The sequence below is a fragment of the Numenius arquata genome, chromosome 19, assembly GCF_964106895.1.
Source record: "Numenius arquata chromosome 19, bNumArq3.hap1.1, whole genome shotgun sequence".
NCBI classification, from domain to species: Eukaryota; Metazoa; Chordata; class Aves; order Charadriiformes; family Scolopacidae; genus Numenius; species Numenius arquata.
The window spans coordinates 5,880,665-5,907,150 of record NC_133594.1 but is presented as its reverse complement, the minus strand read 5'-3'; the positions used below and the strand labels follow the sequence as shown (position 1 = coordinate 5,907,150).

General features: G+C 41.9%; 2 protein-coding genes across 4 annotated transcripts in view; both read right to left on the bottom strand.

Moving 5' to 3' along the window:
- SPTAN1 (spectrin alpha, non-erythrocytic 1) overlaps positions 1-12,431 on the bottom strand; it is a 52,069-nt gene extending 39,638 nt beyond the window's left edge. For 2 of the 3 annotated variants that reach the window (XM_074161247.1, XM_074161248.1), the window contains exons 1-4: positions 9,262-9,294; positions 3,620-3,859; positions 2,867-2,992; positions 404-544 (exon numbers count right to left, since the gene is read on the bottom strand). In XM_074161247.1, the coding sequence (XP_074017348.1) occupies positions 404-544; positions 2,867-2,992; positions 3,620-3,859; positions 9,262-9,294 (540 nt within the window). Of the gene's footprint in view, positions 1-403; positions 545-2,866; positions 2,993-3,619; positions 3,860-9,261; positions 9,295-12,386 lie in introns of those variants that run through there. The other variant, XM_074161249.1, reaches the window with a different exon arrangement.
- Positions 12,432-15,026: 2,595 nt separating this feature from the next.
- GLE1 (GLE1 RNA export mediator) lies at positions 15,027-25,910 on the bottom strand. The gene is made up of 16 exons (XM_074161257.1): positions 25,768-25,910; positions 25,033-25,257; positions 23,667-23,792; positions 23,311-23,459; positions 22,928-22,988; positions 22,403-22,657; positions 21,394-21,622; positions 20,642-20,757; positions 20,373-20,442; positions 19,880-20,022; positions 19,154-19,344; positions 18,547-18,676; positions 18,111-18,215; positions 17,059-17,141; positions 16,823-16,886; positions 15,027-16,150 (listed from the first exon to the last, which is right to left on the bottom strand). Exons 1-16 carry the CDS (start codon positions 25,861-25,863, stop codon positions 16,082-16,084), a joined length of 2,112 nt encoding a protein of 703 aa, XP_074017358.1. The 5' UTR covers positions 25,864-25,910; the 3' UTR covers positions 15,027-16,081.
- Positions 25,911-26,486: the final 576 nt, after the last annotated feature.

Here is a 26,486-nt window from a genome sequence, read left to right as displayed (position 1 = left end):
TAATAACCACTGCTTGCTGGTTAGGCCAGCTATTTCTATAGCAGTTCATTTAGAGCATTTATAAAAAACATTTGCTTTTACATGTCGTAGATTTCCCTTACAGGAATTTGATTACTGTGAGAAATACAAAGGTCTCCTCAAAGCAAAGACCAAACTGATTATGTTTAACTGCGCTCTCCAACATGCAGGTTTCCTCCCTTAGCCTAGTACCTTTTTTTTTGTGGCTGCAAAAGAAGGAATAGTAATTTGCATACCTACTGCTTATACAATATGAATAATCTAACATACAGGTGCCTTTAAAAGCTCTCTGTGATCACCTGAACTCGAGCAACTATTGGTTGATAGAAAATTTCCATACAAACACATCAAATTTCCCATCAAGTAAAGGCAGGCAATAATATACCTTGTCATTGATCCAGTCCAAGACATCTTCACATTCCCGTAAGTATTGCACCAGCTTCTGAGCTTGCAACAATTTGACTCCCTTCTCCCTCATCTTCTCCAACAGTAATTCCCATAGTCGGTGCAGCTCCTGCAGCCGAGTCTAGAACAATAGGGTGTTGTTATTAAAATCCTGTACGAGAGAAGATTAGATTTATTCCCTTCCTGACCTTAACAGAAGATTTTTTTTCCTCAAGATGTATATCCTAAACCTTAATTTAGACGAAGAGTGGACAAAACTCCTTACAATTTCATCTCCAGTCATTAGTTTTCAAATTATGTAAAATGATGTAACAACACAAAACTAGAAATTACTGAACTATTTACACACTTGTTATCAATTAGTGAAGCTATCAAATAGTTATGCTTGCATAACTATGGGGTAAACATTTTGAGATCAAATTTGATTTAAATTTGATGCTAGTGTGAAGTCAGACCAAAAATCTGCTGCTATTCTCTTCAAACGTTCAGTCTTTTACATGGAAGTCAACTCCCAGTAAGTGAATCTCGTCTTTATTTTGGGATTTATTTTTATTTAAGACCACAGATTTTGTTTCAAGTCAAACTTTTGCCACTTTACAGTACTTTACCTATTTCTCTTAGCACTAGTCAGTTAATATATTTAGCCAACATTGTTAAGTAACATACTACCGAAATACTAGGAGTAATTACTGGTTTTAATATTGAGTCTCTCTCTGGTTGCACTTTGCCTTTCAAAACTGTTGGGAGCAACCATAAATTTTATAGACAATTAAAAGAAAAACCACACTCCCACACAGAAACACAGCTTGCAAAACAGGAAAGTATCTGCTCCACCCATCATCTATAACGCTTTGCTCATCGAGATCTGAAACTTGAAAGTCACGCTAGAGAAGCTTTTGAACATCCAGCATGGGTGGATACCCATGTAATCCCTTTAGAAAGTTCAGGTAGGGAGGTTTCAGGGGAGGAAAGGGCTCACACAACTCCATTTCCCAGCACTGCCCAAAAGGATAGTGCAAATTGTCAACCACGGAAGAAAGAAGACGTTGCAAAGAGAAGCTGCACTGCACAGCCAGAAGTTTCACCTACTCGTATGTGGGACCCCACTTGGGTAGCCGTTACTATTGGGCGCTGTGCAGTCCGGTACGGCGTGAAAGACTGAACCAGTAAAAGGCAAATTACCACTCCAAACAGAACACAAATAGCAATTTACATCGAGCAGTATTATTTAAGATCACTCAACTACAAAGCATTTTTTCTTCCTATTTGTGGTAAAGATTATACGATCACAATGAGATTTCTGAAATTATCACTTCCTTGGGTTTTTTTTATTATATAATGTATAAAGAAAAATATTCTGCTTTTCTTAGTTACAATGAAATAATTAACATATTGCTTAAGTTTGATAATCACTACAACAGTATTACAAGAGTTCTCCTTTTGCCCAGAAACAGCAGATCTAAAAGCGAGTTCTAGAGAACAAAACCAAGTGTTTACCGGTGGGACACGTGCATGTATGCGTGTGGAAATGAGACAGAAAAACACTAACACAACTAGAGAAAAATGAGAATACATAGGAGGAGGAGTAAAAGAAAACTCTCAAGGTTAAAAATTTAGTTTGCTCAGATTTTTGAAAACAATGATAAGCACTCAAATACTGCCAAATGTAAACCTATCTAGTGCAGCAGCAAAGATTTTAAAAATACAGTTGTCATTGCATTACACAGGTTGGGAGATTTAGAGAGAAAGAAAAAAACAACAGTAGATCCCGGAAAAGGATCTGAAGAAAGCTCACTGCTTGTTATCGAGGAAGCAGCTGTTGTAAGAGATGTTCACTGCTGAATAAACACAGCAGACAGAGCACTGTATTTGGAGCTCACAGAAAAAGCCGTGGAACGCAAATTCAAAGAGATTCAATACAACTTAACCAGAGAGTAAAGATCACCAGAGACCTGATCTGAGCCAGAGCACACAGAAATTAAATGTCTGAAATTTACTGGTATGGTTGCTTGTGCTACTTATAATTATTACTGCAGAAAATTAAAATGCTAAATATAAGAAGAAAAACCAAGAAAGAGCGGTCAACAACCCTGAGATGAATTTGCTGCTTCTTGATACTGTGCCATGGTGGGAAGAACCACAAGTATAATCATTTGCCTTGTGACTTTCAAAACATCTTTGAATTACTGATTATTTTCCAGTCCAAGTTCCTGGGCTCCACTGGCAGATAGTTCACCTCAGAACTGGATCCAAGAAGAGGTAAGAGCCAGGTGCTCATGAAAGAGAAAAATATCTCTAAGCTTCACAAATACAAATTCTCTAGTGATTTCACTAATCAAACACTTACAGAATTTTAAAAGGTGTTTTAGAATACAGAGAATCCATGCAATCTGCGCAAAGTGTTTAAGGAAAAGTCTGTTAAGAGGAAAAAACCAAAACTCACTCTTATGGTTTCAGATGCAAAATGGCCTTCATTAATCATCTGATTTCCAGTCTCATCCAGTTTAATGATGGCCCCTGAATTGGCCTGCACCTCAGCTTCAAAGGCTTGGTGCTTCTGCAGCTTCCCCTGCAAGTAAAACATCAAAGAACGTGACTGAGATTTGGTGCACAGCCTTCCTCCACGTTTCCCAGCATCAAGATTTTTAGCGTATTTCATGCATACTCAATAGTGACAAACAAACAATAAAATAGCACAGTTGAAATAACAGCTGTACCATAAGTTTCACGGGTGTATTCAAACATCTCCATTTTAGTTATTTCATTATTGTGTTTGCTCTTGTACACCGGAGCTTTCAAACATCTGAGAACCCATCAGCTAGTTCCACCCACACAAGTTAATTTTCTAAAAATATCTTTTTTTTTTGGTGGAAGCAATGAGTGAATTCACATATATTTACATAGCCAGTGTCCAACAAATTTTAGGATTAAACAAAGCTGTTTTTACGCTACATTGCACTGAGTAACTTTTTCTGTGCTGATTGAGCATCTAATCCATTATTAGAAATATTCCAATTATATCAGCAAAAAAACCAGGCTTTTGAAGAACACTTTGCAAGGCTGTGGGTATTCGCATCAATCTTTCTTCACCACTCTCAGATCAAGTTACATTTCTGCGTTTGTTCTGTCTATCCCAGTTGACCTGGTACGCCCGAATATTAATAGTACAGGAACATAAAATGGCAGTAGGACTTGCCTGTAAATTGCTTGGGTCTTTGTAATTTTCATCAGATGCTATCTGCAGTTTCTCTTGGATCCATTTTTCAAGCTCATCTGCATCACGCTGGAAAAACTGGAATCGATAGGAATCTTCAAGTTTTTGGCGCCTTAGAGAAGATAGTTCCTTGAACCTGTGGTAACGGTCCAAAACTTGTTGACGCCTTTCTTGGATATCTTCTGCCGTTTCCAACACTTTTACACCACTCGGATCCATTTTCTGAAAGCCAAAATAAATACATATTGTTTTTATTATAAAACAATGGTAGGGTAGGAAGGGATCCATGAAAGAAAAACCTGCTTTTTTAAACTTGCACGTGGTTTACTTACAGTCCTACCCTGTGTGTGCAGGTATGTATATAAAATATAAACATTATACATATAAATAAAGAAATGCACACTCCTAACAGAAAATAATGGGAAAGGAATATTTACAAAGACATTTAACATCTACTTGTTTTGGAAAAATATGGCTGCAGTCATACAAAGGCCAAGTCATCTCGAACTGTAGCATGCAAGTGTCTAATACAAATGTTAAAAATGTGTTTCTGTGCATATATATATATTTAAACATATAGACATAAAATGTTTCCTGTACCACGTATAAAATCCGGAAACATTTTATTTAAAATACTCAATACTGATAAAAAATAGTAATAGTCTTACTTTAGTTTGAACAACAGCTACCTGGTCCACATAAGTACTTATGTCTACATATCGATGTGTATTATATATAGATACATAGGTACACTTCTGTCTGTGCGATGCATCGCCTCGTTGTTCTCTCAGACAATTAAAGAAAAGTTACAACCGCACCCTGCCACTCCCTCCATAACCTTTCAAAAGCCCATACAGAGTATGTATAAGAGCCCATACAGCCTCACGCTGCTTCACAGTCCTGACCGTAGACAAGGCGGTCAAGGAGCATTTCGTGTAACCGGTGATCCTCCTCTCACCACTTGGAAAATCCTTACGCATCGCTTCATGTACTGGAACCCGTTATCGTTACCACAGACAGCAAAGAACTGACTACTGCTCTGCTTTATCTCCTTTCCATTAAAATTAGCATAACCTTTAATTTTCAGTTCCTAAACTTTCAAAAAGCAATTTAATTTTCAATAAGAAATCTGTGCATTAGAACAGAATTGCAACACAAATTTAAAAAGTAATATCATTATTGTCATCGGAGTTTGGATATTTACTCATTTATTTGACAGTTCACTCCGCACATCAAGAAGCTGTTGCAACAAACATTCTATGCTTGAACAATTATGCAATTAATGTCTTCATGTACAAGTGTTTACACGTATAGCTCAATAAATGCTTTCATTATAAATTCTGTAAGCATCAAGCTAAATGTATTTCCCATTAATCCTACCAAAGATAGGGAAGAAACCCAGTCTACAACTGCATACTAAAAGACACAGGCAATCTCTTAAAATACGTTGTTAAATATTAAATTGTTATTTAGTCATTGGTTAGCCGCATGCTGTAATTAGACACGTATCTTGCATAATTGTATGAAAACCTCCACAGGTTGCAAAGCGATCTATACGGCCGTGTTTTCTGTTTGGTTTCCAAGCACTTGTAAAGGGACCATCTGATAGAAAGGAACATATGGGGGCGAATTCACACATTCCCAAGCTCTCTTCCAACAGTCCCACCCTGCAGGAGCACAGCCGTTCCAGCAGCAGTTGTTACTCCCGTGAACTCTGAGCCCCAACTGCATTGCGGCACTTTAAGGAAGGAAAGAAAATTCAGCTTTGCTTTCTCTTCCAGGCCTGGGCATTTCGTTCGTTATCGTCAAAAGAGGGCAAGAAAAAAAAAAAAGCCCAGTCTGTGTAGAGTGTATTATATAAATGAAGGCCAGGTTTCATCTGGCAGTGGTACCAACAGCTCCACTTGATTAGTGTATCCGAGTATTAAAAGATCAAAACCCCGAACACAACTTGAGCTCAACTACAGGTCTGTTTTCCCAAGGAAGCGGCTGTTGTTTCAAGCCCTGTTTCAAACAGCCTTTTCCCTCCAGGAGAGCAAGTTATTGCTAAAAACTTCCCTTCCCGTGCTGTCACACTGTGTTTGAATTCCGACAACACTTCTTTTAAACTGAATCGTTTCCAGGAATAACAAAGTGGTGGTTGGTCTAAATGTACTGCACGGCTGCAGCCTGGCTCTCCGCTTATTCTGGTTACGGGCACTACCGGATAAAATGAAATCCTAATTAGTCTTTGGAACACCGGACAGCCTTTTGCTGTCAACTTATATTTCAGCATTAGAATAAACTCCACAGCCCAAGTGATTTTAAATCACTTTAAATGATTAAATTATTCAAATAATTAAATTATTTAACATTTAAAAAAAACCCAACAAATAAGAGACCTCCTGTAATTTAGCCTCGTAGCTGCTTTGCCTCTCACCACACAAGTCATGCAAGCTGGCGCATCTTTCTGCTGGAATTCGTTAAAAGAAAGGCTCCTTTTATAGCTACAGTAAGTCGAGCTAGTCAATTGTAAAAGAAGTGCTTTGGTCTAGCAATAATAGACTGTTCTTTCCTGCAGCAGATCAGCTGACGTCAGCAAGTCCGCGCTCTGCCAGAGCACCATCAGCAGTCACCAGGGAGCTCGGAGCTCAAAAGTCATCGATGCTGCAGGATGATGCAGCCACCTCCGACTGTCTCACGCTCCGGCTGTGCTACCCCCTGGAATACGAAGCAGCTCTCCGAGACGTTTCTAAACCCTCTTGGTTCAACCCACAGGGCTGGAAGGCAGCTAGGATACATCCTGAGCAAGGGAAGCGCCAATAAGAAGTTGTGCTTTGTGTTTTTAATGTGAAAAACATAGCTTATATTGGTTTTTACGCAAATGCCCTGATAACGGCCTCATCCCCAGCCCCATGCACCTCTCTGCTGCCTCCAGCCCCTCCCAGCGCTGCCTGTGTTGGCTGATAAGGTCGGACAGAGAGAAGCTTCCAGGCGGTGCTGGCAGAAGGAATGACACCAGCCGGCTCCAGCCCATGGCCTCGGCTTTCCCGACAGCCCCGGCAGGCGTCATCGCCAACACGGCCCCAAAACAGCAGGTCTTAGTTCTCCTAAAGGCATCTGCCACTGTACTTTGGTGCTGTAACTTCAGAAAGCCACTTGTCAGCTTATGCCTAACTAAAAAAATAGTCAGAAATTCTTCAAAATGTACCATTGTGGTGGTATTAAAAAAAAAAAAAAAAAAAGCCAACATAAAGATGGCGTAAATTTAAGACAAAAACATCCCAAAACAAACTCATTACTCTCGTCCTTCAATCTAAAATGATCACCCTTCCCCAGACAATACGAATTACACAACGGGTACACTAAAATTTGCACGGGAATATCCAACTGCAGATATTTACAGACACCGCAGTGCAACAGCGATGATGTCAGCAACATCATTCAAGTTCGGGAAACAGCGGTATCGAGGTGGGTTAAGCAGGAATTACAGCGCTGCCACCAGGGCAGAGGCACATAAGAGCTGTCAGCATTTCCCTTAACAAAACATGTTTTCTGGGATTTAAAAAACTTGAATGGAAAACACACGCAGCGCTAGACAGAAAAATTTAGCGTATTTTTAAGGATTACAATATGAAGGTTAAAGAATTAAACTGCTTTGCCTGAAACCCAACCAGATATCAGGATATAAAGATCTCTACCATAAGATGTAGTAAAATAATGACTTTCTCTTAAGACAAGTCCTGATGTGCATTACATATATTCACCATACGTGGCCCTAGTAACAGCCTGTAAGACAAGTACTTTCCCTGTCAGAACACTCCCTACTTCCCACCTTGATGCATTTTTTTCCATTCATCAATATTACACATCCGAAGCCTTGCCAAAAGAGCATTTAACTGGTATCGTCTGCTCCCTCCTGGGGAACAGGAATGGATTGCTGGTCTTTTTTTTCTTTAAGCAAAAAAAATAATTTGAATTGTAATATTGGAGGTGAAAATAACCTTCAAAAGGAAAGGACACAGGGGAAAAAAAAAAACCAAACCATACACTTTTCCGACTTTCATTTCTTCCGTTCACAGCTTCCTCAAAAGGCTAGGGAAGAAGTAAGCCACTGCCTATATCTCAAACACAAACCCACGACTCTCCAGTTTAGAGCTAAGTTAGGAGGTGCTAGCACTGCAGGTAAATAAAAGAGAATCCTTCGGAAAACTATGCATAGCACCGGCTCCTGCTCCTGGGAAGGGAACTGCACAAGCATATTGTGTTACGAAGAAGTAATGGAAAGACGTCATATCACATACCCTATACTGGAGGCTTAAACCACTACTGAGACAAAATTAATGCCCAGTCATTTGGTTTGTTATGAATTTAAATCGACAAAATAAAGAAATATTAAGGGTGGACTACATGCAGCAGAACCCTGCGTCCAAATACTCCTAGTTTCTGCTAAGGAAGGTCACCTACAGCCTCAAACCTCTGCAAATTCCAAGCCAGAAAAATCAGTCAAGCGCTGCAGTACACAAAGCCAAGATGTGCTGAAGTCACTGCTTAATGCCATAGTCTCACACAGACTAACCACAGCGCAGGTAAAATTCAAACGAGCCCCAAAATTTAGTAGGTATTAAGGGGACACGAGAAACTGTAGCATTAAAAGAAAAAAGAAGGGTAAATTGTTTGAACTAAAGCAGGCTGCCAAGCTAGTGATTTAGGCTGATTAGAGGGTTTGTGCACAGCCTTAACCAGGCACTTTTGAAATACAGAAGACGATTAAAGACCTGTTCACTTTTAGGCATTTAGTCTTAAAATTTTAATTCCATTATTCAAATAAGAGCAGCTGAATTGCCAATCTGAAGCTGGTGCCTTTATGTACAAGGGGTTTTCTGGCTTCGTTTCGTTTCTAGTATCACCACAAGACCTTTGATAAAACTATGCAGCTCTGGCAAGGGCTGCGCTCTGCCGAGACTCCTGAGAAAGCAAATTACCTTGACTGCATTGCAGAAACGCAGAGTTTACAGGTAATGTGATATTATATAATTAATCCCAGCATTTTCCATTCTCATTTGCTATCTTTTCATTGCAATTTTAATTGTAGTATAAACATTACTGTCATTTCCAAACGCAGTCTAGTTGCTTGTGTTACCTAGTTGAAATTTGATCCATACATCCTATTTATTTTACCATCACTGAACGGAAAACCCCACAGACGTATAAACAGTTACACCACAACAATACAAGGGTTATAAATCTGTGCAAGTGGATGGAACAGGAACCAAAGCCCACTTCAAATGGATAGCGTTCTACAGTGCAAATCTTACCATGGTTGATTTTTAGATGCTGTAAGTAAAAACATACTGCTCAAGTACGTTTTAAAACAAAACTCTCTTAGAAAATTAATCCACATCAAAACCCTATGATACTGAATTATAACAACTATAAAATGCTCACACATCATGCATCACAAACAGAAATTAGGAAATTCAAGGTATTAAAGGAAAGGCAGATCAGACTCAACACTCAAGTACAAACAAAGCACCTGCTACATAGAACAAACTCTCAAATAAATGGCTTTTTGTTACAAATAGGTCATTGCAATAAAGGCAGGCAAGTATGGTGATGACACTTCATGCAGTATGTAAAAATACCTGGACTTTGAGTTTACGAAACGATGACAACATGATGGAGGAATGTAGAGTCTAAAAGGGAGGGGGAAATCAAGATAACATTCAACTAATGACTAGCATAAGGACATGGCTTCATTTTTTTTCGTAGATACATATTCCATCACAGCACACGTTTCATACTTTCCTTTTGGTTCCCTGCCACATACAACAATTTGACATTATTGTTACGCAAGCTACTGCGAGCAACAGACCTCCCCATGCAAAAAAAAAAAAGGTTACAAATATCAACAGGAAAACTTAATTTGGTATGTATTAACCTTTCCAGTTAGTCTAAAAAAAAAATATTACCATAACCTGAAGGTCAAAACAGAAAGTTATCTGGACTTGGCAAATGACACTGCCTGCTACAGCGTAATCAAGTGGCATTGCTTAATTTAAAGACACAAACTCAATAAGGTTTTGAATGTAATTATTTACAAAGATCTTTACTTTCAATTACCACAGTAAAAAAACCAGACAAGTAGCAGTTGTGACAGACGGTATTTTCTGAGATGGCTAATTATGCATCTGTTAAGTCTATCTAACCCACCGAATTTTTAACTGAAAATTTCCTTGCCTCCCCTAATGCTATGTTTTCCCCATGGGTACACTGCAATCCCTGAAGCTGTTCATGGACAACCGCAGTTATGTGCCTTTGTGCCTGCTGAAGCTAGTGCATATCTCTCGTGGCATTTGCATAGCTCGACGTGTATCGGTTGCAGCAGCGAGAAGGCAGCTTGCCACTCCATTTGATCCACGGTCAGCTATGGGAGCACAATGCCGGACTACGCTTGGCAACCTCCATCCACAGCATCTGCAGTCTGCTCCACCCCATTTTTCTACTGCCTACACTCCAGGGACAAATGGAAAAACAAACTCCTACACTATCTTAACATGCAGCAGAAAAAAAGGGAGGAATTCATATTATTTCCTCCAATACTGGGGAAGCAATTAGTTGCCCCTCAAAAGTAACATATTTATGAATAAAACAATTACAACCCCATAAATACATTAAGTAGATAAAAATAAGAGAGCGAAGATACTAAGTTATTTGCATTACATTACATTACTAAGGTTAGTTATAAATTTAACAGTTGAGAAATAGGAATTTCACAGCAAGAGGTACCACCCTGCCTCAAGAGATTGGAGGCTGCTCCTATTTTTCTCCTGCTTGACGGAAAGATACGTAAAAAAACACATAAAAGACAGTCTTTGACATTCAACCTTTTTTTGTTATTAAAAAAGCCCAACTACAAATACATTTGCTAACTTCATCAACTATGGATCTCATAAAGCATAAAAATCTGATTTTAAAATAAAATTTCTATTTCAATTTGACCAGTACGGATACGGTTTTTTTTTCAATAGGAATAGAAAAAATTACTTCTTGTAAACAATGCAACCCGTTATCTCAGTTCAAGTATTTTCCACAGCTTAACAATTTCATTACTACAGCTGTAGATCCAGCACACAATGCAGCATAAAATATCCCATTTTCAATCTTCTGTTGATTATTTTTCTCTGCAAAATTTATAAGTAAGGCCAAATGAAGATTTCATGGAAGAACCCATTGCTAGTTGCATTTAAATGCATAGAAATCACACGGTGGGATTTGGTATTTGTTTTGAACAAATCTGAATCCCTGACCAAGGCCTTTCAGTGAATACAATCATCAGAATCTTCTGGCACTTTGCTGAAAACAAAATACCAAAAGAAAATGGATTATTTTTTTTCCAGGAAGAAATAGAACCATTTCAGGCCCAGCTAGGGTTTTTTGCCTGTTTTCCCCCCCCCCCCCAATGTGTTCATTCGCCATCTCCAGATAACTGCTCTTAAGAACCTATTTAAATATGTATGAAAGACTGCTCAATAGTCACGTACATTTTAGACTGGAACACGTAGCTGTTTTATAACAAAATAGCTACTAAAAATCCTGAACAGTCAACACAGACCTGCCGAAAAAATGTAGTGATAATTGCTTATGCTTTTCCTTAAATGTCAGGGGAAATTGTACCTTATTGGTACATATTTATGATCTAGCAATATAGGTGTATATCACTGTGACCAGATAAGGTGTATACGGGAAATGAATTGAGAAAAACTTGACTGTCATTACTGTGATTTACTTTAAATTAAAAAAAAAAATTAATCAAGAGAGGAACAAATCTTGATTCTTTTACAAAGGAAAACAGTAGTGCTTGACCTATATACCAAAATGACACATATGTGAAAGGAACACAGGTTGGGAGGATTTCTTGTAAATGTCTTCCTGCTTGGCTGGACAACTCTGCTATGCAAGGTATTGACGTGCTCGTCCTTTCACACGGCTGTCTGTCTCCTGGAGGAAGGGGTTCTCCAGCCATCACCGAGCACCCAGCCCCTCCATCGCTGCCTTTTCTCCTCTCCTCTCACACACACTCTTTGCTGCATCTCCTGACCTTGGACAGGGCTGGGGAGAGCTGAGGGAAGCCATTGCTGTGCCGGGTTACCGCAGAGCGCCGGGTTCCCCGTCTCCCCCCGGCATTTCTCCCCAGGGGAAGGGGGGCGGCGGAGTTTTACCGCAAACCCCACCGGACAGGGGCGAAGGGAAAGGCAGGGAAAGGCGGGCAAAGCGGTGACCCCTCTCTCTGCCTCGGAGGGACGGAGATCCGCTGTCACTGTTATTTACTCGCCTCTTTATCCCCTCCCCAGGGCGCTGAATGAAATTCCTACGGCGGGTCCAGGCTGCCCAGGGCGGATCCCGTCGCTCCTCGACCGCCTGCCCTTTATCCGCGTCGCGCCCGCGGCTGCTCCCCCGCCCTTCCCTCCCCTCCCTTCCTCAGAGGGCCGCGGGGGGGACCCCAGCTCTGCGGACGCGGCCACCCGCGATAACAAACCCTACGGCCGCCGGCGAGGACGAGCGGTCGCCGAGGGGAGCCGCCTGAGGCAGGGCCCGCCTCAGCGCGGCGGCCTCAGCCTCCCCCGCGGCTGAGGGAGGCGCCCACCTCTACACCTGTCTCCGCAGCGGCGGAAGGCGGAGCGGGCGTGTGGGGGTGTTGGGGGTCTCTATTCGAAGGGGGTCGGATGAAGGCGGGCGCGGCCCCCCCCCCTCCCGCCCGTCGCCTCACCGGGTCGGTGCGCAGAACTCCACCGCCGGCTCCGCGCCCTCCGCCACGGACACCGCGCGCCGCCTGCACCCGCCTTTTTATAAGGCGGCCCGGAGGTGACGTCAGCGCCGCAGAACGGTCCTGCCGGGCGGCGGAAAGAGCCGAAGGGCTTCGGAGAGAATCGGGAGCGGGGGGTAGGGAGGGCCCCACCCACCCGAGCTGCCGGAGCGGCGCATGCGGGGAGGTCCGGAGCGAGCCGAGGAATTCCGGAAAGTGCCGAGCGATCCCGGAAAGAACCGAGGGCCGGAGCGGAGCACGAAGAGGGATGGTGGCGGCGTTATTCCCCCATTAGCGTTGGGCCTTCATTGCCGGAGTGGCCTACGGTGACCAGCCACGGACACGAAAAAAAGGCAAGATTACATCAGGAATCAGTTAAAATATCCATGCAGCGTGGCGGCAGCTGGGTTTTCCGCCCCTTTCTCCTCAGCCACGGTCAGTTTGGGCTCCTGAAGGCCCGAGCTGCTGTGGTGGCAGAGGGGCAGGTTCTCCGATTTAAATAAAGAGGCCAGACTCAAAGCAGCAGCCTCATGAGCTTTACATTATTAAAAACATATATGGTTAAGTCTCTCCTTTTGAAGCAGTGTGCAGTGTCACAAGCACAAAGCAGCCTGGCAAGGACAGAGCATCAAAAGGCTGCAAGCGCTTGTCAAGAGAGATCTATTTTTGAAAAGCCGATGCATAAATTCAAAGGAAAATGAGCCTTTAGTACAAACTAGATGTTTAAAATAGACATGACAAAGAAGTTCTACTCTAATTTTTTTTTTTTTTTTTTTTTTTTAAATAAGGTCTTCTAAGGCAGCAAGAACTTCATAGGATCAAAGCGGTGAGTGGGTTTGAATGATTTTTGAGTTAATGACACTTTTTAACAGAAGTACTTAAATGGAAAAAGCACACTTGCGGTGACATTGCGTGGCAACCCCTGGGACTGCCGGCAGCTATTGCCTCCAAGGAAGAGTATGACTCAAGGCACTTTTAATGCATCTCGTCCTGAATGCACAGTATTTTCACATCCCAGATGCTCTCCTTCGCCCTGTGCGTATTCGTATCAAATATGACAGTACCATGAATACACAAGACCCTACATGCACTGCATCTTCCTAACACCAAAATTTAAAGCTGCTAAAACGACCAAAGAAACAGTAACATAATACAAGTTAACCATCGGTTCAACTAGCAGATGCAACCTTAAGCTACATCTAAAAATAAATATTGATTTATTAGGATTCTGTTGAAGTGCACTTCTCAATTAGAAAACCTTATTGGAGTTTTTGAAATAGTATGTAAGTAATCTGGATACCCTTTACTGAGGAAGAAAAGGACACCGTGTTTGTTATTTATAAGAATATATATTTGTATTCCCCCTACAAATGTTAGAAAACCCTAGTACCTGTCCGCAAAAGAGAAGAAAGCTATTGTATCTTATATATACATCAAATCTCTCCTTGTGTTTTGGCACAGGCAGACACTTATTTCTAACAGACAGTACCAATTACTACCTTGGCAAAGTGACTCTCCAACATAATTGTACATACACAAGATGTAATTAAAACATCTCCACTCAGTATGAAAAAAAAAAACCTGAACATTTTCAAGTATACTAACGGGAGTTGTATATTGCTTCAGTGTTGTCTGGTAAAAGGATACTGGAAGGAGATTTCCAGTACCCCGGAACAACCACCAGAATTCCAAGGTCAGTTTACAAAACACATAAACCAAATACAATTTTAACTTTCACTGAATTTCACTGAATTTTTAGAGTTGGAAGGGACCATAAAGATCATCTAGTCCAACTCCCCTGCTGAAGCAGGATTGCCCAGAGCATGTCAGAGCATGTTTACTTAGGATTGCATCCAGGCGGGTCTTGAAAATCTCCAAAGAAGGGGACTCCACGACCTCCCTGGGCAGCCTGTTCCAGGGCTCTGGCACCCTCACTGTGAAGAAGTTTTTTCTCATATTTGAGTGGAACCTCCTGTGTTCCAGCTTGTGCCCGTTGCCCTTCGTCCTCTCACTGGCAACCACTGAAGTCTGGCTCCCTTCTCCTTCAACCCGCCCTTTAGATACTTACAAGCATTGATAAGGTCTCCCCTCAGCCTTCTCTTCTCCAGGCTAAAGAGTCCCAGCTCTCTCAGCCTTTCTTCGTAAAGGAGATGCTCCAGTCCTTGAATCATCCTCTTAACTTATTTACCAGTCCTTTATAAAGCCAAGGTTAAAGGTTTTAAAGGCCTGAATTCCCAAGCGTATGTTACGACCTGTTCTCAGAAATCTCAAGAGCTATATAAAAATCAAACTCAGATTCTCATATGGCCTCAACTCACCTTTCTACAGCTTCAAATTGCGATGCCTCTAGGAAATAACAAAAAAAATCTGGTAAAAATAATAATTTCTAACTTGCAACAGTGTATTGCCAAAATAACGCACCACCTTCTAGAACTCAGAAGCAAATTTTCTCATCTTAGGGGCCACCAAAATAGTTCAAGTGCACCATAAATCAGCCAGATCTCCCATCGCTCCCATACTATCTATCTCCTGTCTTCACCGAGCTGTAGATTTCCTTGATCATCCCTCTTCAATAGAGAAAACAAACTGCATAAACTTCAAATTACAAAGAAAAAAATATCCAACTTTAATATTAATTTAAACAGATTTCTAGAATGAACTATTCTCGGAATAATCCACCATTGGTACAAAAGTATTACAGTACTTGATACATAAAACACCGTAACATTGATAACGAAAAATTCCATTTACATAAAAATAGCTCTTATAAAATGCACCTTAGGTAACCCCCACGTACCATTTCCCCCTCAAACGATGGCAGAACATCAGCAAAAGTGCTAGAATGAATGCACCATTTTGCCACCTTTGGTTGTTTTTTTTTTCTTTTAAATAAAACAATGGACTATTAGCTTCCATCCATCTGATGGGTAACGGATGCAGAAATTCTGCAGTTTCAGGAACTCTGCTCTTCTCCCATGAAGTTACTATCACCCGTGCAAACCTTTTGAAGCAGTGAGTCTCTCTCTCTCTTAAATCGAGAGTCCTGCCTCTTGGAGCAAAGTTACATTCAACAGAGAGAAGCGTCACCACCGCTCGGCCAAATGCCTTCATCAGTCTCCCTGTAGTCTTAAGACGTTGAGACAAACAGGACGCAAGTACATCAGCGTAATTAAAATTGAATTATAAAAGACAGATGCAATAAATACAAAAATAAAGTTCTAGCGGTAAATTTTTGAGATTGGTTACTCTGTTAAGACTTTGTAAAGTCGTGAGGTATTTTCACTTCCATGAACAGAACAGCACGGTGCAAATTTTCAGCCCAAGAGTCTTTAATCTCTGAAGCCCAGAGGTCATCAGGAAACTGTATTTAAAACATCTTCTGCATGTGTAAACATATGAAGGAAGAGTCCTTGATTTTCCATAATTTACTATACAAAAACTTATAAAAATCTGAAGAATTGCTTCCCATTATTTGCAACAAATTAAACACAAGTTTGTTCTGCCCAACATAAATTGTGATGAATTAAACATTAACAGGCTGATGGAATATTTTCTCCTGATTCCTCTATTTACAAAATACATTTATTTTGCCTTTACATATAAACAGGAAGCCAGGTCTGAAAGCACCGACATCCAGGGGGAAAGAAATCTGAACTGATTTATGATCTCCAGAAGGAAGACTGCAGAGAGCCCTTTGGTAGTGGAATTTCCTTCTGCTGTAGACATTTCTAAACAAAGAACAATGAAAAAAATATCTTAATTTGTCATCTCTTCTCAGGAATTTTGATGGTTCTTACTGCACACATTCAAAGCATTGCTAATAAAATGTACCAAAATTAATTCTGAAATGAAAGTACAAACTCTGAAGAGATCATATTTTAATAGCATAATCTAAGTCAACATTCACAAAAGAATTTAAATAATCAAGTATTTTACAGTTTTGCAAGCTCTTTTAAAAAAATGATGCAGGATACAACGCTAAACAAACCCCACATGGAGCAGTTCAAAGTGTCTGCTTCCTCGTGTGTCTAATCAGGACAGCAGATAAAAAACAAGCAAATCACTGATAAAAAAAAAGCTGTTACAGAAATGACTCAGCAGAATCCTCCTCAACCTGCACATCCTCTCTCACTGGACTTCATTTATAATCAAAATACACTCTCACTGAGAAAAACTTAGATGTGAGGTAAGAAAGAAGCGAGGTGCTTGACATCGTAACTATCATTGAGGTAATTTAGTAACTGAGAAGTTATAAAAGACGGGTTACACCACAGTGACAGGTCTGGACTCTCAGGTTCGCTGTGAGCAGCACCAGCCTCATTAGCAAAATGATGCATATATCAAACGAAGGGAAAAAACCCAAACCACTTGAAAATCGAAAAAAACCCAACCATCTTTACCTCCAAGAATTGCTTGAAACGCATTAAAGAGCCCATCTGTCCAGAGCTGGTAATTGCTTCAATCCTGCAGAAATAACAGTGTGTTTCAAAGTCTACTTAGAAAGTTGGGTTTGATTTACGAGGGGGTGGAGGAGTGAACGGCAGAGATTGGAAAAGATGGATGAGTCATTCAAGCGCAAACACTCACGAAGTGAAAACCAAGGATTATTTCCCATTCCTAATCACAGATCTCGTACCTTGGGATATAGTCTTCTCGGATAAGCAACATCATTTTCCAGAACTGAACCTGATACTGTTTCATGAGCGCGTTTCCACACACCTACGGTACACAAATCCACAAAGAGCAGGTTCCAGAAATGGGTTTCAGACTAGACATGACAACTTCAATGAACCTGTTCGATATCGACCACTTAATATTGTACCCAGACATTTAAAGAAATATATCTACACCTACAATAAAAGAAGCAAATCCTCTACATGCCATTACTGCTTCCGCAATCACTTTTTTTCTTGTTGACTGTGTGGTGGCCACTGACTGTTATTCTTCCTTTCCCTCCAGAAATAACAGCCTTCCCTAATACCATTTGATGGGGCACGTTGTGGGCATTTCCCCACCTTGATAACTGCAGTGTGGATTCATCAGCTTTTGTCACAGTCAGTCTATAGGATGAATGTCCCTCAAACTTCACCACCACTAACAGAACCCCCACGGTGTGTTTCACTTTGCACTTTCTCATTTCTACTTTTAAAGGTCTTCAGAAGGCATTTGATAAGCACAGAAGCTGCTTGGGTTCAACAGCGCGTGTCTCCCCTGACTTCAGCCTTTAACTTTGGCCCTTAATTAGCTCAGGCTTATATCCAAGGATATACGGTTAATATACATCAGGCTCTGCCTTTTTCAATCTGAAAATTCCTGTTTTCTGAACTAATTCAGCTGGGAAGGCCACAGGATCTCACTGCATTGTACAAACTGATGACAAGAACTTAGACCTTATACTTAGAGCACCATGCAACTATTTTTACGCTACCAGGAACCTTAAATGGAACCAAATCTAACAACAGAAGTTGCATGTATGAAAACTTCAGATTTTAAATCATTCAGCTCCAAAGCTGTATTTGCACGAATGTGGAAATATTTACATTCCTTTCTGACGGAATAAGGACAAGGAAAAAGAAAAAAAAAAACTGCTGTTAAAATCACAATGAACCTCACCTCAGCAATCCCTTTAGAAACTAAAATGTCACCAATTTAAGATCCCTTGAGCTACCAGTAACCCACATCACTTACCTCCAGAAAATCAAGCAGCAGCGTAGCTGTCACATCAGCCAGAGGCTCCATATTCAACATCTGCGCAAGCCAGCGCCATCCATAGTTCAGCCCATGAGGATGTGGCTAGAAAGCAACAAAAAAGCTACTCACCACTTGTTTTACGTCTTGCAAAATGCTATTATTAAAACTGGCAGTTTTCTGATGTACTTTCTTCTTTATAAAGTTATTTTACAACAACCGAACGTAAAACTTGATCATTTTGAAAATATAAAGGAAGGAAGTAAAGGTCTACACGACAAACTACTTTGTGTTTCTTTGTTGATTATGGTTTTGACCATCTCCCTTCAAATATATTATGGGCTGGTTGAAGTTCAGCCTTGATTACGAATGAAGTTTACAATACATACTCTTAGGATAGTAACAAGGTCTTAATTACAGTTCCAAACACACATACCCCTTGTTTGTTTCCATAAGGCCACCGGAGTTGAATGATAGCAGCATAAAGACGAATCAGTCCTGACATCCGTTTAAGAAAATGATCTTGCTCTTCCACTTTAGAATCCTTAACCTGATATCCAAGCATCCTAAGCAGGAGAAGACATTCCAGTATTAGTACAGCAAAACACATTCAATGAGTCCCTGCAGTTCTCAGTTTACTTTAAGTCAACTGTATTGAGACTAGAGATACTCCAAAACCATACAAGAATTATTGCCAAGGCTGATCATTACTCTCTGGACCATATGTTCCACTATTTTATACCACGTAGAATATTTAGGTTCTGTACTGGATATTTTCAATTTAAATCAAGCTATGGCTATCGACTGCTCTTTGAGAAGGACGAGGAAGAAGCAGCAGAAAAGCACTTCCAAAGCTGAAGGACACAGCATCCTCCAGGGAAACAGGGTCAGGGGAGCTGCACGCTTGTGAGTGAATCTCCAGTCTGTGCCAGCACGTCACCATGCCCACATCATCGGAGACAGGGAAAAGTGGGGTTCACTCAGAAGAACAGAGTCTTCACTCTTTCAGGGTTCATGCTGAAAAAGTACAGTAATAAAATTACCTCTGATACTCTTCCATAGAAGTCCCCTCTTTCAATGCAGGGTAAAACGGCACAGAATAAGGGCACTTTTTGTGCAGATGAGCTAAAAAGAGGTCTCCAACTCGAGGGTGTATTTCCCAGATTCCCGAGGCCACCACAGCAATGGGGAAAGCTGCATCATGGTGAGAAGCTACTTCTTCTTCTCCTTGGTTCTGAAAGAGGAGGGGGTGAGGAAAGTAGTCCCTACCCCTTCAAGCCATTTATCAGACTAAAAAAAACATTCCTTTTTTGTGTCATTATCCTCTACTAAAGGATCCTAACATTTCCATGGCTCTGTAGCCAAGCCCAGAAAAGCTGATGAAGCCACAGGGGATGACAATAAACTTTGGCTCAGGACAGAAAAAAGGGGTTAGTGAATACAGGCACAAAGTGCAAGGCTGCACAGATATTCTCACTCCAAGCAATCAAACTGATTTCTAAATCAGTTGCAGTTTTACTCCATGGGCTAATTTTTGCATCTATTTGTCACAGAAAAAGAAAGTTTCAAACAGCCTAAATTTAGCAAATAAAGAACAGAATAAAATACTGCCAACTTCAAAAAGCAACTTAAACAGTGACATTTCATTTCTCGGGAGATGCTAACTACAATTTTGTTCTCAGCAGTTGAAGACAAGAGGACAGTGTCCAAAAGAACTTCTTAAAGCACTAGCTACCTTTGCCACCCCAATAAAGAGAACATTTTCTCACCACGAATTTCTCTGCAAGTTTGTAATAAACGAAATCCAGACCCTGTGGATGCTGCGTCACTGATACAGTTCTCCCTCCACTCACAACAGACTTTCCAGAGAGCAGGTTATTGATCTTATCAAATATCTCTCTCAGCTGAGAGCCTGCAAATATATAAAGAATGTACGGAGACGGAAGATTAGGAAACAGCAGACAAGTCTTAACCAGACAACATCACAAAAACTAGACCTACACCCTGAAGGGCAAGGCACCTCCAACTGCATACTTGTCCCATCTGATTAAAGAAACTTAACCATGATGAAGCAAGATGCCTCTGAGGGAAGCAACAGACCTTCAAAACATAAGCAAACACTGTGCTGCAAAGACCTGGACTGTGTGCACACCAGTTTCTGCTACAGGGATAATTAGAGAAACACTGGATATGTTGTGTCCTCCTAAAAACTTTACAGCAAAAGGCATTGCAGTTGGATTGGGTTCTTGGCGTTTTCCTGACCTGCTATTCTGGAGATCTGGCTCACAGGGATCGTAGCTGCTTTCTGCAAGTCTGTTTTTATCTTCTTAACCTGCAGAACAAACAAACAAACAACTGTAAATAAAAACAAGTCTAACTTAGCAGGTTCTATCAACAGTCTGCTCGTGCAAACTATCATAGTACTCTACTTGTCTAGAAAGGTGGTTTGGTTTTGTTTTAATGAAAGCTGTTCTACTTCCCCTAGAAATCAAGGCAATCCCTCTTCAGCAGTATTAATCATTTGTTCATACCTCATTGTTGTCTTTGCAGTTGCTGATTCCACTGAAAGAAGCAACGCATTGCTCAGCAGCATCTTGAAGCTGCTGGTACCACTGCATGGTACTTTCTTCTGCCTTGACTTGAAGTCCTGATATTAAAAAAAAAAAAAAAATCAATAACAGAAGACTAAGACAGACCTAAATCTCTAGTAAACCTTAAGAAAACTTTTTTTTAGAAAAATTGCAAGGAACTAGCAACTTCACGAGTGCTTTTTTCCCCAAGATGGAGTTTAAAAAGTTATGTTCATAAATGAACTACAAGTTTGCAAGCTATACAGGAGTCCTCCTTCTTCAGCTCAGTAGCTTGTATCTGCAGGATATCTAGACTTCCTCTCAAGCAGGAAGCCGTTTCAGTGCTCTCTGCTTGTATGTTTTGTCACATCATGCACGACCCTTCTACACTCCCAAGAAGGCACAATGTTATTCTCTAATATTCCAAAATATGGCGTACTGTCTAGGAAGAGCAGGTTTTGCTCCAGTTAATACAGCCAATTGATGCTGCATCGGTTTAATTTCAAAAGTTTGCTGCCAGCTGTCCTAAACCCATTTTGCTAGTTGTGCTAAAAGTAAAGGCTACGAGAAAGTATGTTGTCACAACGATCAGATTCCAAAGCAGTATTCACCCTAACAGTAAAAGAGAAGGGAAGGAGGAAAGAAGGAAATTTCCTTGCTGCAAGGAAGGAAAGAAGGAAAATTCAAAAAAGGGGAAAAAAAGCCTTACCAACCTTCCTTCTGCTGCTTTCCACCTGACTGCTGGGCAGGGGCAGGGGTCTGAGCCTTCACCTGCTCTTTTTTCAGTAACTCTTTCTGCTTCTGTCTCTCTTCCTCTTCATCTCTCCTCCTTTTTTCTTCCACAGCTGCAGCGATTTCTTGCTGCATGCTGGATATCAACCCCCGCATCTCCTGCAGCGCTCGTTCGGTGTTGGCCACATCTACTTGAGTAGGGAAACCTCTCTGTCAAGAAACAGGGGGTAATATCACATCAGTATTTTGTTCTGTTATCTATGGACCAACAGCAAGAGCAAGGAGCCTTTGAAGCATTAGCCTTCAGATAATCTGAGAGCCCAACTACACATTTTATCCTCTTTGGTGAAAATATCTTTTTCTCCTTTCATTGTACATGAACATTGGTCATAACATTTGTAAATAATGTTAGTCCATAACTAGATCTCACAAGATCTCGGAAAACAAAAACTAATAACACACTTTGATAAGTATAAGGGAACCCCAATGCAAAGCCTAGACAGCTTCCTCTGCAGAAAGCCAGCTGTGACAAGCTGGAACAGAAAATTAGCCTTATTATAGTGTTTTATTTTTCAAGGTTTGTATCTCACTTTTACACAGAGAAAAAAAAAAACACTTTAAAGGTAACTCAGTTACTGCAGAAAGCCTTGTAAGAGAACGTGTTCAGTATTTAACAATTTATGAACCACTCTGCTTCCATGGTTGTCTCAAAAAGGGGCTTTACAGCATCAATAGTTTACAATACTCTATATTGAGTCTTTCTCCTGTAGAAATCCTCATACATTTTTATAAGCCATTTTCAAGAGAACAGCTGAAGTGCCATAGAAAAGAATTCTCCTTTTAAATTAGGTGCTTTATAGGATGAATAGCTAAAAACATTTCTGTGACATCTTATTTAACGGCCTTATAACAAGCTGCCTTTGAAGACAACTACAGGAAGCTTTAGGAAGAAATGACAACCAAAGTTAAGCACAACCCTAAAGCCTCTACCTCACTTGTGGTGCGGATGAGTCCTGACACCAGCCCACAGATTTGGTTGCCACGATTACTGTACGCAGAAAGATCAATTCTTGGCAAGTCTTTGTGTCTATAATTGGGATCAATCTGCTGGTTCAGCTGCAGCACTTCCTCCTGGATGGAATAAAGGCGACGCAATCTTTCCTGGCCCTCTTCCTTACGCAAACGCTCCAGCTCTTCCTGACGCTGCCTCTGCTGCTCTGCCTCGCGTAGTTTTAGGTTTAATATCTGGGGAAAAAAACACAGAAAATACTTAAGTGAGTCCAGCTTTACAGGCCCTTCCTGGTCTGATGGCTCTGGCTTCGCAGATCCCTTCTGCTCCTACAACACATGTGCCTTTACTGCGTTTCCACAACAATGCAGTAGGTGTCTAGAACAGCACCAGAAAATATATTCTCACTCCAGAGGTGCCATGCAAACACAAATAAATCAATTGGTCTTTCCAGTTCCCACCGAGTCACGGTCTTGTATGAAAGATAACTCTTACAAGTCTCAGACCTTTGCTCGGTGTCGGTGTTCTTCCTTCAACTTCTCTTGCTGTCCCTGAGCCTCCTTTGAGCTACAACAGACCAAGGCAGAAAAACTGTACTCAAGACATGCACAAGGCAAAATACAAACAAACACACAGCAAGTTACTTTTAAAATAAGCCAAACTTAAAGGAACTTTAACTGTCACAAATACAGTCTTTATGTAACCACTGAAACCTCAATAGTAGCCACAGATCTACTCTGAAAGACAAACAGTAACTGCATAGTTAATGTAAGAAAAGCAGCAGGTGAGATATTCAAGCACAAGTGACTAGGATAGAATTGTCAGGCTCAAGAATTAATCCTCACATTGATTAAATGCTGTATTTTAAGGATACCAGAGCTAATCTCACCTCTTCTCCATTACTTCTTGCAAATCTTGGAATTCCTGATGCTGCTTTAGCTCCTTCAGTTCATCAAAGCGCTTCAGCTGTTCACTTGCCAGGTCATACACTGCCCTCACCATCTGCTCCTGCTGCTCCTGCCGCTGCCTTAGCCCCTCCTGCAGATTGCAGAGGTGCCAGAAGCACCACGACGTAGCAGTCACCGGAATTTGGACAAAAGAAAACACAAATTAAATTGACCAAAGTGGGCCAACATTTAGGATAACTTACTGTCCTGCTACTTTTACCAGGGCATTTCTACGTCTGGTTATGTAGCTCTCCTCTGATTCACACACATGTTCAACTTTTTTTTTTTTCTTTTTTACCTTTCCTTTCAACCTGTGCATCTCTTCGTACATCCGAATGCAGCCTTCGACTTCTGTAACTTTAGACGGCAGAACTGCTGAAAAGAGTTCTTGGTCCATTTCCAGCAGACTAAGATCTTCATTTCCCTGCGTGATTAGCACATAAGCAAAATCAGCGACTGAATGGAGCAACTCATGGAGGAAACCGGGTAGAACAAGTCTCCTAAACTGCACATTATTTGTAGAGAAACAGATAAAGGAGTCAACCAACGCACAACTTTTTAGAGTAGTTATATACCCCAGTAGCGGAGCCTCACCATTTTGAATATCCTCCAGCACCTCTATGAGGTTGGGATAATTACTTTCCTCAATTACTAAAATTGGCAGCAGAGATACCAAGAGCCTACAGGACATTCACGAAAGCCAACTGGCCAAGGCTGGACAGGCTCCCCACGTTCTCCTAACACTCAGTGCAGATGTTATACTAGAATAAGCCAAGACAGATTTATACTTCGAGTCGTTCTTCAGGAGGAGTCTTCAGAGTCTCTCTTACAACTTTTATCAGATCTTGCTGCTTCATTAAGATCTTTTCCTCACAATATATTTCTTAAGTCTAAATGGAGCCAAGATGATGCAAAACTTTGCTGCTCAGTATCATTGTTTGTAATTGGATATTAGGAAAAATTTTTACACTGAAAGGGTTATTAAGCTTTGGGCTGGGTTGACAACAAAAGATGGGTTGACATAGAGCTTAGTGACATGGTTTAGTGATGGTTTTTTATCAGAGTTAGGTTGATGGCTGGACTAGATGATCTTAAAGGTCCCTTCCAACCTAGAGAATTATATGATTCTATGATTGTTAGGTGGTGAATTCATAATTTAATGCATAGCAACGGACATTTGTTTTCAGTTTAGGTGCTTCATCAACTTCATTACCTCCATAACTCAACTGCTCATTGCCCAGCTTCCTACTCTTTCGCCTTGCAGAAGAGAGCCACAGCACATCTAAATCATTCAAAGGCTCCAGAGAATCCAAGGGGGTACTCACAGACCCCTACAACAGGCCTGATCCTACTCTGTGACCTTCCCTCCGCATGGATGAATCCATATGGCTAATCTATATAATCATACAATTCCAACTAAATTTTCCTTAATTATGGTTAAAAAAGGAGTTTGCTTTTGGCCTACTATGAAACGTTATTCTATGAAAGCCTTGTTAATACCAATTTTATCATCACCCATTTATCCTAAAAAGTTGAAACTAAGCATGTTTTTTCCCCCACAAATTAACAAGGCGCAAACCTACTTTTACCAGACAATTTCTGGCTGCGAGTTCGCATGTTTTTTCTCACAGCTGCTCACACGTGGATTATAATCAGAGACCTACCTTGGTTTCACTTGGCTCTGTAGACAGAAGTGGTGAAGAGCCCCGGCAGCTCGCAGACGTGATCTTCTCCAGAGACGGTGACCGGTTTGTGAGGGGAGGGGATTCTTTAGGTGTTGAACTCCTGGAGGGGACAGTTTCTGGGGCCGATTGCCCAACCACTCTGTCTAAGACCCAGCCGGAATACGGCGACAGCACAAGAGGAGACATGCATCCTTCCAAGATATCCTAGAGAGAACACATTTTCCATGAACGCAAAACGCATCAAGAAATTGATGAAACATCAACACGCATTGAAAAAAAAAAAAAAAACTTGGACAGGTCAGCAGGTGATTTATAACCGCAGATCAGTATTTATGCCTTTCTTTTGCCGTTCTTTTCAACGCTTTTTCCCGGCTCCCCTAGTTTTGTAAGCCAGCCACGCTTGAACCTTCTCCTGTCACACCTCCTCCCCCCCAAGCCCCGCACCATTCAGCCGGTACGGGGGAGCAGAGGGGCCCAGCCGCTGACAGGCGAGGCGGAGCGGGGAGCAGAGCCACCACAAGGGAGATTTATGTATTTCAAGCCCTGATTGTTAACGAGACAAGAAGCCGAAACCACTGGGGCAGCACCGAAGGGACGAGTCGCCGTTTTCCCCCTCAGCCGCCCACAGGGCGCACAGACCCGCTACGAGGAGCGAGGCGGGAGCCGCCGCGGCCCGGGGGCTCCCAGCCGCCCGCCGGGAGCCAGCCCTCTCACCTCATCCCGCAGCCAGTGGCGGCAGTAGCTCAGCTGGCCCTTGCTGGAGGTGCGCAGAGCCTCCAGAGTCTCCCAGCGCAGCTCCCGCGGCTGCATGGCGGCGCCCGCTCTCGCCGCGCCCGGCTCCGGGCTCACCCCTCTCCCTCCGCACTTCCGTTTCCAGGGCGCCGCCTTCCCGCCCTGTGCCGAGCGGGCCGTAAGGGCGGCGGCTGCCCCCTGGCGGGCGGGCGGGCGGAGCCCCGCCCCTCCCCGCCAGAGTCAGGGGCGCGAGTTCGAGTCTCCCCGCGGGCGGCTCCGGTGAGGAAAGGGGCAGGGCCGTGAAATCCCAGCAGTTTCGCCGCTTTTCCCCTTATTTTTGTATTCTCGTGGGAGGGGGGAGCGCTACAGCGTTTATCCCGGTTTGCAGAGGCAGGGAGAGGCCACTGACCATAGAAGAAGGTGAGGAGCGCAGGATGCGTTTGGTTTTCCAAAGTAAGGGCCAGAGACCTGTCCTGGTTTGAGCTGGAATAGAGTTAATTTTCTTCCTAGTAGCTGCTGTGCTTTTAGATTTAGTACAAGAATAGTGTTGATAACACATTGTCTTAGTTGTTGCTAAGTAATGCTTACATTAAGTCAAGAACTCCCCTGTGCCCCTGGGAGCGGGGGGGATTGTGTGGGAACCACCACCCAGTTGCTGCTTAGGGTCAAACCACGACACGACCCTGGACACAGCACACAGA

Excerpts from the sequence above, each read along its gene's own strand:
- GLE1 (XM_074161257.1), bottom strand. The coding sequence starts at position 25,863 with ATGCAGCCGCGGGAGCTGCGCTGGGAGACTCTGGAGGCTCTGCGCACC. Across the intron at positions 25,258-25,767 it reads GCCACTGGCTGCGGGATGAG|GATATCTTGGAAGGATGCAT; the intron begins GTGAGAGGGCTG and ends TGTTCTCTCTAG. Across the intron at positions 20,023-20,372 it reads CCAGATCTCCAGAATAGCAG|GCTCTCAGCTGAGAGAGATA; the intron begins GTCAGGAAAACG and ends ATATATTTGCAG.